This window comes from Peromyscus leucopus, chromosome 16_21, assembly GCF_004664715.2.
Source record: "Peromyscus leucopus breed LL Stock chromosome 16_21, UCI_PerLeu_2.1, whole genome shotgun sequence".
In the NCBI taxonomy this organism is placed as follows: domain Eukaryota; kingdom Metazoa; phylum Chordata; class Mammalia; order Rodentia; family Cricetidae; genus Peromyscus; species Peromyscus leucopus.
Genome location: NC_051084.1, coordinates 17,575,271 through 17,586,678, shown reverse-complemented (window position 1 = coordinate 17,586,678; position 11,408 = coordinate 17,575,271). Strand labels below are relative to the sequence as shown.

At 44.3% G+C, this 11,408-nt stretch overlaps 1 protein-coding gene across 1 annotated transcript; it reads right to left on the bottom strand.

Annotated features, from left to right (window-relative positions):
- Positions 1-3,840: 3,840 nt before the first annotated feature.
- Positions 3,841-6,057, bottom strand: LOC114682672 (patr class I histocompatibility antigen, CH28 alpha chain-like). The gene is made up of 5 exons (XM_028856642.1): positions 5,985-6,057; positions 5,493-5,762; positions 4,962-5,237; positions 4,133-4,408; positions 3,841-4,007 (listed from the first exon to the last, which is right to left on the bottom strand). Exons 1-5 carry the CDS (start codon positions 6,055-6,057, stop codon positions 3,841-3,843), a joined length of 1,062 nt encoding a protein of 353 aa, XP_028712475.1.
- Positions 6,058-11,408: the final 5,351 nt, after the last annotated feature.

The following is an 11,408-nucleotide window of genomic DNA, read 5'->3' as shown; positions in this document are numbered from 1 at the left end:
CCACAGAACTTACACAACTCAAGGTTGGTTTGCAGTTTGAGAGTGTTTGTAGTTCTCTGATGGTTTCTACATGGAAACAATTTCTAATTTTATGTAATAGCCCTCAATAAATGTCAGTTAGATATGGCGATCACTGCAGAGTCCAGTTCTCCACTGGGGTTAAAGGGAGAGTGCAGTTGAGTTAGAGCAGAAATACAGATTATGGGATGGTGAACACTAGACTGAGCCCTGGGTCCTCTGTGCAGAGGCTCTTCCTCCTCAAACTCCAGATTCACATAGATGATACTGAATTAAAGACATAGGTCCAGGAGTAGCAGTTTACAGGTACAGGGTCAGGGGTTCCCTTTGCTGTATAAGTAGAGTCTGCCTCAGTACTCGTCTCTCTACACTATATGACCCTGACCTGGTTTAGGCTGATGGGCTTCTCTAAGAATTACCAATAGAAGACAGAGAGGAAGAGAAAGTTAGTTGGATAATGGAAAGATCAATTTTTGGGAACCATGAAACCCTACAACCTAACTCCTAGCTCTAACCCAGCTCTTTGGTTTGGTATCCATGGAGTAGTGTTGGGACAACTTGATTCACCCTGATCCGTGTCCTGGCCTTGCTTAAAATGTTCTTCTGAGTCCCAACACAGGGGACAATATGTCAGCTATTCTAGAGCATTTTGATTTCAATATATCTACACACATTTAGAAATTATGTGGAACTAAATGGTAAACCTGCCTACGTAGCTTGTATCAATCCATACTGACTGTCTTAGGAACTGAGTGTATTGAGATCCTTACTTTATTGAAGATAATGTCAAATAATAGCAACCAGGGGTCAGAAATTGTTCTTGAAGATCAATGTACGTTCCTATCAGTGGGAACATGCAGGGCTTGGGAATTCTCATCCTCATGACTGTCTTTAGTAGACAATCATGTTAGAGACACCACTCCACTTCTACTAGCAGAACTGAGATCTCAGACACTTCAGGGCTTTGCAGCCATTACTCTAGGTGACTCTCTTTTCCTACTCTCTGTGCTCATGACCCATGTGCTCCATTCACTGCATCTGAGGCTTTATCTCAGGAGTCACTTCCTTGTCTGAAGGGCCTGTGTTCCAAGTAGTATCCCAGAGGCTAGGCCTGGATGCTTTGTTGCTGAGATACCACATGTAGTGTGAATATAGGTGAAGTGCAAGATCAACCCCTGGCTCTCCTCCGGTTTGGACCCTGATACAAAATATATTGGCCTAGATGTTAGAGTGCAATGGATACAGAAGGGGATCAGCAGGATAGTGAAGAGAGATAAGTAAGCTCTGCACATAGGTAGAAATGAGAGGACTAGGACACCTCTGCTAAGCTCATATGTTCTCTTTGGAAGAAGACTGATGCCATGTCCTGTTGTTGAAGAACCCTGGGGTTTGCTGGAAAATGTGCTCCTTACCTAAGGCAGGTAGTCTGTTCCACAGCAAACATACAAGAAGACCTCCCACTACATGTTTTAGAAACCTGATTTTCCTGCCCTGTTTCCCTCTTTAGGGGCTCCTCTCCTAGTACTCCTAAAGAGTTTGATAATCTGCCATGTGCATTACCTCTGGGTTCCAGAGAAGCAAACAGGAGAAAATGCTCAACTGTACTCTAGACCCCAAATGCAGTCTGTCCTATGAACATTCTGTGGGAACTGGGGGAGAATCTGTCCCTCAGGTATTGTAGACAGTGTCTAGACTGTCAATTAATTTAGTTTTACAGAGTTACTATTGATTTCATCTACACTGTTCCTTTTGTTCTCTCCTCTGTGACCCTCTTTGTAGACAGGTGTTAACATAGGATTCCCTTACTTCATTTTGAAGGATTTCCAGTTTCATTTAAAGTGATTCGATGCTCTGAAATCCTGTGCTTATGCTTTAGTGACTACTTTGAAATCTTCTAGGGATTTAAGCAGTTTATCAACAGGTGTTACCCAATTTGTATATTCCACACAACTTTTCCTTACATAAACCTACTTCCTGTCTGAACTTCAAATACTTAGTTCAGATTTCTGTAGAATGAATGGTATTAGCATAGTACAGTTTTGTTCATCCCTTTTAATATTTAGTTTTTAAAATTTGTTCATTTATTTATTTGATTTTAAAGACTTTATTTGGAGACAGGGTCTCAGTGTGTAGCCCACATTGATCTTTGTACTTGAAAATCTCCTGTTGGCAGGGCTCCTCCTGTTGGTATTACTGACATATTATAGCCTCTAGTCTGTCAGAAACCAAGCATGGATTCTAGCAAATTTGGTGAGAATACCACAGACATCCATATTTGGACAATGACAGAAACAGTCCCTACTTGTATCGGTGAATGTCAATAACAGAAGACATTGACACCAGACTCAAACACAGAACTGAGAACAAATATAATTCCTGTACTACCAGGAATCTAAACACCTCTTGATGCAACATCGGAACAGGCTGACGGTCAACGTGAAAGAACAGCACAGACACTGGACAGACCCTACAAATGCCTGAGATCATTTGATCACATGTCCTGGTGAACAGGTTTATTGAGAGGAAAGGGATTCGGAGCTAGCAAGATGGCAGAGGGGGGAAGGACTATGTGAGAGCCCAGGGTGGAGGGTGTAATTGTGCACACACCAGCCTCACATGTCTCCACACAGCCTTCAACTTCAGGAGAGGCAATGGAGTTAGCACAGCACACACAATTCCATAAAGATCTGAGACTATTTTCTTTATCAATTTTTACTCATCATTAGTACAATAATCAAAAACCTACTCTGAAAGAAGTGTCATAATAATAAAAAATGTTTAATTTCAAGAAAGATGAATGAAGTTGTAGCTCAGTGAAAACCACAGTTCTATCAGGGATGGAGGTTTGCCAGCTCACCCTCTGTTGGAGCAGCAATGATGACTGGGGAAGGAATGGTGATCAGTGTGTGGATGGGACTTATTGTTGCTCACGGCAGGGCTGAACTCATCACCTGTTCACACTGTGCTCTCAGAAGACAGATACATAGTCACAGTCAGATGCAGGAAGAGAAGTCATTAGTTTTTCAGGGCACAGTGGGAAAACAGAAAACAGAATAAATCCTATCAGGCTAAGTCCAGGCTGTGTTATTCTGTAGAAGAAAAGAACAAGGAAGAAACTCAGATCAGTGTCTTAAATGGTGACACTCTGAACAGCTGATCACACAATCAAACTCTCCCAGTCCCTAGAGTCCCCATGCCGAAGGGTTCTATCCTCTGACCTCTCCCTGTCTCACAGCAGGTCCTTTAGAGTGTTTTAAAAATGGTAACAGAAGGCTAGATTTCCTAGAAACTTTACCTCCTAGTGCAAAGTAATAAAAGAATAGATCAAAGCCTCTGAAGATGGAGCTAAATGAGGAGGTATGGGCTGGCTGAGATCTTCCATGGGCTCCTGTATATACTGCCACAGGTGTCTCAGGGATCAGGCCCCAGTATAAAGACTGGCAAGCCTGAACATGGCTGCCTCACCATTGACCCCTGGGAATAATCCCTTTTATTAGAGCTCATGGAAGCATCAGGATCTAGAAGGCCTAGAGGAATCTCCTGGTCCTTATCTCAGGGAAGTTTCCAGAACTGTGACTGTAGATCCAGAGATAGTAGATTGTACATGAGGAGGACTAACTGGACTCCTGGATATGTGTTCTAAGTAGGAACCTTTCCATCTGACCTCTGACAGCTGAAATCAGGACTCTGCCATCTCTATCACTGCAGTGATGAATCTGTTCATTATTTCCTTCACAATAAAGTTAATGTCAGCACATCAGCACAAGACTGAATAAGCAACTGTGTGGATGAAGCATTTCTCTCCTGTGTCAGGGCACACTCTCAGCTGGGCTTGATATTCCCATGGAGACTTGACTCAGACCCTTCCCTTTCCTTACCTTTAGTCCTCCTCTTCCATATTAAAAATGTTACCACGGCTCCCATAAGCAGAGCTCCAAGAACCAGGCCAGTAACAATTGGCATGATGGGGACAGAGGGCTGAGGAGGCTCTGACAGAGAATGGAAGGAACAGTGAGGCTTCTGATGTGCAGCTATCAGTCATGACCTTGTTCCAGTTCTCCCTAATACTCCCAATCTTTCTGTGAGAGACTCTGTGATCACACCCAGTCCTTACCCCATCTTAGGGTGATGGGCTCAGGCAGGCCCTCATGATCCACATGACATGTGTATCTCTGCTCCTCCCCAGAAGGCACCACCACAGCTGCCCACTTCTGGAAGGTTCCATCTCCTGCAGGCCTGGTGTCTATCACATCCATGTCCAGAGTTTGGTTGCTCCCATCTCTCTGCCAGGTCAGGGTGATTTCAGCAGGGTAGAAGTCCAGAGCCCAACACCTTAGAGTGATTTTCCCATCAGCTCTGACCTTACAGGTCACATGAATTTTAGGGGTATCTGAAGGGAATAAATTAGAAAATTCAGACTTTTTGCATTCTTCCTGAATATCCATCACTGTGCATGTAACCTTGGTTTAAATGGATGGATGGGAGAGTTGGCTAGAAGGAGAGATGCCAACCCCACACATCAACCTAATCTCAGGATAAGGATGGGGCAATCTATTCCTTGGAAAGTTTCAGAATCACCATGAGCCAGCACAGAGCAGGGGACTCTGGATCTCCCTCTAGAAATATGAACTCCTGGTTCTGTCTGGATGAAGACTGAGACTCAGCAACACTGGGCTCAGACCTCTGAAGTACATGGACAGTGAACAGGCATGACAGAGATCTTGGTTTTCAAGGCAAATGGAAGGGAAATGCTGCATAATTGACAGACTGATCTATCCTGGGTGAAGGCTTAGCCCTCTGGAGAGTCCCTCTCTCTTGTTGAATTAGAAAACCCATGACACTCTTCCCCCTGCAAGACTGAGTTAGTATTCAGCTTCTCCCTGCTGAGGAAGAATCCTCAGGGGACAGGGGTTCAGTGCAGGAATGGTAGTTTGTTTCCTTACCCGTTCTCGGCAAAATCTCCTTCCCGTAGTCCAACTTTTCGAGGATCGACTGCATACATTCACCCTCTATGAAAGTCTTCGAAGATTGTGCCATACCTGACTCCTCCCAATTTTGCTTCAGCATTTCTGCTGCCTTGCCAACTGCAGTCCAAGTTCTCAGGTCCTCATTCAATGCAATGTAATCATGGCCATTGAAGAGTAATTCATATTGTCCATGACTGAAGTTCCCTCCAGGCAACATATGGCAGGCCATCAGGATCTGCAGTGTGTGATTTCCTGTCCAAGGTCCTACTGTTGTTCTTACAAGACCAGGTCCCTTGGGGCCCTCCAGTGACTCCGTCCCCCCCACTTGGCCTTTGTAATTGGCCACATTTGAGCTTAAATTGTGCAGAAAACCAGGTCAGCATTCCAAGGCTCTTTGTAGCCTAGTTTACACGGGTCACATTTACTGGGGTAAATCTTGGACAGGGGGGACTGGAGCTAACCCATTGGGAGCTAGAAATTTGGGATTTCTGATTCAGGTTCACTCACCAACTTCACTTTGATTATAGATGTTAAGCATTTCCTTCAGTATGTTGTCGTAGATGTCTATTACTCTCAGCATGTCCTGGGTCATCACCTCCCAGTACTCTGGCTCCTGCTGATCCACCCATGGTGCACAGTGCTCCATCCTTGGAGGCTCTTCTCTGCTGTTGTATCTCAAAACATGAATGTCATCCAAATAGACACCATAGATGAATTGGGGCTCCAGCAAGTCAGGCGAGGTGAGGAGAGTGTGCAAAAAGTGCAGGGAGTGTGAACCTAGGTGCAGTGGATCTTTAGATCTAGACCTCCCTCCTAGGACTCTGTGCTGCTCCCCACATCCCTCCCAAAAGAGAAGCGAGCAGGGACTGGGGCCGAGATATTAAATAAATAAAGAAGGTCCTGGCTAGGCCAGGGGAGAGACAGATTTTCCTGTGCTGCAGCCCCAGGGTCCTTTCATCTCCCAGGTTAGGTCCTTTCCCTCCTGATACCCACACTCACCCTCTGGATACTTGGTCAGAGCCAGGTTGGCCAGGAGCAACAGGAGAAGAGCCTTGGGAAGTAAGGTCTTCATCCTGCTTGAAGAGTGGACACTGAGTCTCTACTAGTGTGTGTTCAGTTTATAATCTTGATATGGATGAGGCTGATTGGCTTCTCTAAGAATTCCCAATGGTAGTGATAGAGAGCATTGTGGTTGGGTCATGGAAAGATGAACTCCTGGAAGAGGAATCTCCTGGGCCCTGCTTTCCTGGCTCAGACCCAGCTCTGGGACCTCAGATCCTAGGAGCAGTGTATGGGGACAAGTTGCTTACCCTGGTTGTTTTCCACCTCATCCTGGTCAAAATATCCTTCTGAGTACAGCCCAGAGGCCATTGAGTCACCATTTCTCACACTGAGATGTCAGGATGTCTATAGAATCTTAGAAATTCATTGCTCTCAAAGGTATTTACGCTGGTTTGGATTATATCAATCCATGTTCACTACATTAGGAATTGAGATTTTTTTTAAAACATGTGTTTCATTGAACGTTAATGATAAAGTGCATATAAGCAGAATGTTTACAAAAAAGAATGGCTGTTTTCCAAAATACATTGATATTGTGAAACTGATCAATATTTACATGCCTGCCTGTACTTATCCTCAGCTTTCCCACTAGACATATCTTGGATCTGATTCTCCTTTTTAACCTTTTAATTTTGTACACAGTGTAGGAAATGCATCTTCCCAATTGTACAGGGAAAATAGTTTTAAGATTTATTTTTTTGTGTATATTTGTTTGTGTATGGGTGCGTGAATGTTAGGAGTACAGTAGTCTTTGGAGGCCAGAAGAGGAGCAGGAAGGACAGGAGTTTGTTAGCCCCCAGACTTCTGGGACTCCAGCTGCGGTTGTCTAAAGAGTTTAGCCATCTCTCCATCCACAGGGGAGAGTGTTTTTCTTAACACCTTCAAATCATTTTACTTTTGCCCATTTTTTTTTAGGTTGGACTGAAAGTCACAAACATCCACATGCTTCTGTCTCCTGAGTACTGAGATAAATCCATGGGCTACCACACAAGGCTCACTGGAGATTTTTATCTTTGATATTTCTATAGGGTCATCCAGGTGTTACTTATGTTCTGGGACTTAAAATATCATTCACTCCTTCACAGTTTTCTGCATCCATGTCCATAGGAGAATCAAGTTCATTGAGTGTATTTTGTGTTATTAAATTTTACATTTCAAAATTAGAATATTATTGACCAAGTTCATCATGGTACATATTTTTAAATTAATCTTTATCATAAATAATGGGTAAAGATTTAGTGTACAGTTTTCCTTATTCACTTTACAACTCTAATATCCAGGATGAGGCTATGATTGGCTTTTCTAAGAATTTCCACTGGGAGTGAAAGAGTCCTGAATAGTTATGGAAAGATTAAGGACTAGGAGAGCAATTTCCAGAGCCCTGCTTCCTCACTACAGATTCAGCTCTGTGCCCTGGTATCCTGGAAGCAGAGTCTGGAAGCAAAACAAGTTGCTTACCCTGATACCTGTAATTGTCTTGCTGACAGCATCCTTTTGGTCCTAGTCCAGATGCTGATCTGGTTGACAGAATCAAGGAAGTAAAGGAAAGCAAAGACTTGTATGTCTATGTCTGAAATGCCCAGCTCTCATCTGGGTTTCCATAGTTTCAATGTTATGTCATGGTTCTTTCCTGGCCAGCTCAGTTTACCTGTCTTGGCTTTCTGGTGATCTTATCTCACAGGACTGTGAGGGAGGCAAGGAAATTTGGATGGTTGTTGGTTGCTGTGTCAGTGGTCATACAGTCTAGGTCCTCAGAGAACATAGAGGAGAAAAGGCAGGAGCTGAGGAGGATAATGTGCTACTGACAGAACTCTGATGACTCCCATCTCAGACACCAGTGCAATATCTCCACATGACACCAGGCTGATCCCTCCACAGATGCTGAAACCCAGTCATCGAACACAATGCTCTGGACACCTATTGGGGATCTTCTAAACACATGATATTACCCAACTTGGGAGTGCAATGGCCTCTGTTCTATATCTATGAGAGTTAGGATCCAGGTGTCTTTCCTAATACACTTTTATTGAACCCTATACAGATGTGGTCTCCCTTTGCCTCATGTATATCCACACAACTATCCTTCCTTAGTTCTGATCTGATCTTGGGGACAGAGTTTGGGACTGTGTCATGGGGCAAGCCACATGGCTAGATAACTGTGGCTTTGATGGGGTGAGAGATGGAAAGCAAAAGGCATTCTGGATTGGAAGGACTTCCTGTACCTGAGATGCCCCCTCCCTCCTGACTACAGAGGCTCTCTGTGAGGTTATCTGTGGCTCAGATTTCATCTCTTGTTCATAGACTTGGTGCTATGTTCCAGGGCTCTAGGCTTAAATGGGTTAAGGTGGGCCAGCCTGGGATGAACAGGATCTCTCTCTCTCTCTCTCTCTCTCTCTCACACACACACACACACACACACACACACACACACACACACACACACACGAAACCACATCAACAAGCAGCCTGCCTTTCCTCTCTAGTCTCCACTTTTAGGAGGTCGGCTTCTCAGATTTGCTCTTTGACAAGTGATGGAAATTCTGCAGGTGAATCACCTTGTGCCAGGGCCTGGGATTCAGCAATGAAAAGCAGAGAAAAATCACTACCATGAGATTTTGAAAAGTTGGCTTAATTAGTAAAAGTAATAACTCCTCTTAAAATGGACCTGATCTCATTTCTAAGCACTTCCAAAGGGTCACCCACAACCTCCTGTTACTCCAGCTCCAAGGGATTTGTTGTCTTCTCTTAGGCACCTCCAATTGATTGCCATGTGCTACATACACACAAATGTACACACAAGTAAAAGCTAAAACTAAACTATAAAAACGAGTATCACTGTCAAAAACAAGTTTGAGCAGTTGTGAAGTTCTCATACATGCCCAATGGTGGTCTGTATTATTCTTCTTTTCAATCATTGTGACAAAATATCATAACCAAAAACAACTTGAGGAAGGAAGAGTTTATTTCATCTGACAAATCCCAGGTCACATTCCATCTCTGAGGAAGGTAGGGTAGGCACTCAAGGCAGAAACCTGAAACAGAACCTGAAGTTCTGCATCCTGGGACAGCAGTGAGCAAGGGCCAATCAGGAGCAGGAGACCCTGCTCAGGGTTGGTTTGCAGTTTGAGCCTGTTGGTAGTTCCCTGATGATTTCTACATGGGGTCTTAATGTAGGAAGGGGTGCTCAATGGATGTCAGTTAGATCTGGTAATCACTGCAGAGCCTAACTCTCCACTTTAAGCAGCATCTGCATGACTTCAGCCTCAGCCAGTGTGAGCTGTGACAGCTGCAACACCAGGAGGTTCTGACCCTGAGCTCAGGATCTGATTTCCTCATAGTGCTGCCCTCCCTTGCTCCTTCCCTCCCTCCTCCCCCCTTCCGCCTCCCCTCCCTCCTAAGCTACTTTCTGCCCCTTTAGAAAAGACATTCTCTCACATGGGGATTGCATTTTCAACCAAACAAAATTAAACTTAGAATCTTCTCTTCTTAAATATCTATTTTAGTTACGTGCACAGGCTGGAAAGATGACTCGGTGGTTAAGAACACTGACTGCCCTTCCAGGGAATCGGAGATTGACTCCCAGCACCCACATGGTGGCTAACAACATCTATAACTCCAATTCTGGAGCATCTGAAGCCCTCTTCTCGCCTCTGATGGCACTGAAAGCATGTGGTGCACAGACACACATAGAATAAGATTTTAAAAAGTTATGTGTACATATGTGTCTGTGTAGCATGAATCTTAAAGAGTCTTATTAATAAAATCAAACCTGAGGCCAGTTATTGGAGTAAACACTGGAGATCAGACAGACAGAACAAACCACACCTAACCTCACCAGGTCAACTTCTCAGCTGATCCTGTTTCCTCAGACTGGAAGCTTCTGAGTCCTTATCCAAATGGATCTCAGCTGAACTGTGCTGCTAGAAAGCCTGAAAGCTTAACCAGCCATATGCTTCTAGTTTCTGGTCCTCATGCCTTATATACCTATCTGCTTCCTACCGCCACTACCTGGGATTAAAGACATGTGTCACCATGCCTGGCCATTTCCAATGTGGCCTTGAACTCATAGAGATCCAGAGGGATTTCTACCTCTGGAGTGCTAGGATTAAAGGTGTGAGTGCCACCATTTTCTAGCCTTTGTATCTAGTGGCTGTTCTGTCTCTGACCCCAGATAAATTTATTAGGGTGCACAATATTTTGGGGAGCACAATACCACCATACATCTGAACACGGGTGTGTGCTTGTGGGTGTGGTATCTCAGAAGCCAGAATCAGACATCAGACCATCTGTAGCCTGAGTTACAGATGCTTGTGAGCTGCCTGACTTAGATGATGGCAATAGAACTCAGGTTCTCAGGAAGAGCAGTGTGGGCCCTTAACTGCTTTTAAACCAATAAATTTGGGTTTGTTCTATACTAAGCTTGGTAGAGCCAAGGGCAGGGAGAGATTGGATAAGCAGGGAACATGGATTCCAACAAGATTTTACCCAAGGTAGGAAATCATGAAGTCATTCTCTGCTATTCCCACAACCTGGTTCCTCTCAAAATACTGGAGGAGGAATAGAAGATTCCACCCAGGAATCAATGGAAGTCAAGAGGTGAGAATGTGTGAAAACTCACTTGTTGGTATCACAGTGACTCCTGTGTGCAGAAGCCTTCACGGGAGTCATGGGAAAATTATAGGAGAAATACCTGGCCTTTAGAGAAAGTGGGCCCATCCAGAAAACAGTGACACCAGACTCATACATGGTGCTGAGGAGAACAATCCACAGTAGACATGAAACAAACCAACAAAATGACAGGGTGACTATCAGACCAGAAGAGGCTGACAACCACATTAAATCATTGCCAATCAGGTTCTAGACAGAGGACAAGTTCCGGGATATGTCTGAGGTCCTGTGATCAGAAGTCTTAGTGGACACTGGATGTCTGTGTTCCTCATCCCAATTCATCTCCTTCCTCTGCTTTTCAATGTATTTGTCTCTCGAGTTGCCTTATTGTGGTTTAAAGCCAGGACTAAATTATTGGGACTTTCAGACACCAAGCTTTGACCCTAACAGCCGTGGTGACAGTACCACAGAGCCTGCAGTGGTCAAGTCCTCCATAACGCTTTCTGGGAGAGTGACACAAACACCTCCTGCTACTCTCTGAGACAGGGGGTGGCCAGGAGAGAATGACAGCAGACCTATGCACTGTGCTACGAACAGCTCTAGTTCTCAGGAAATCATGAAATAAAAACTGATGGATATTCATATCAGACTTTGTCTGGAACAGACTGTTCTGCCCCGTGAATCCATAGTCTCAGACACTGAAAGGGCTCTATAAAAGCCCAAGTGAGCCCTTGTGATCACAAGTACTGGCAA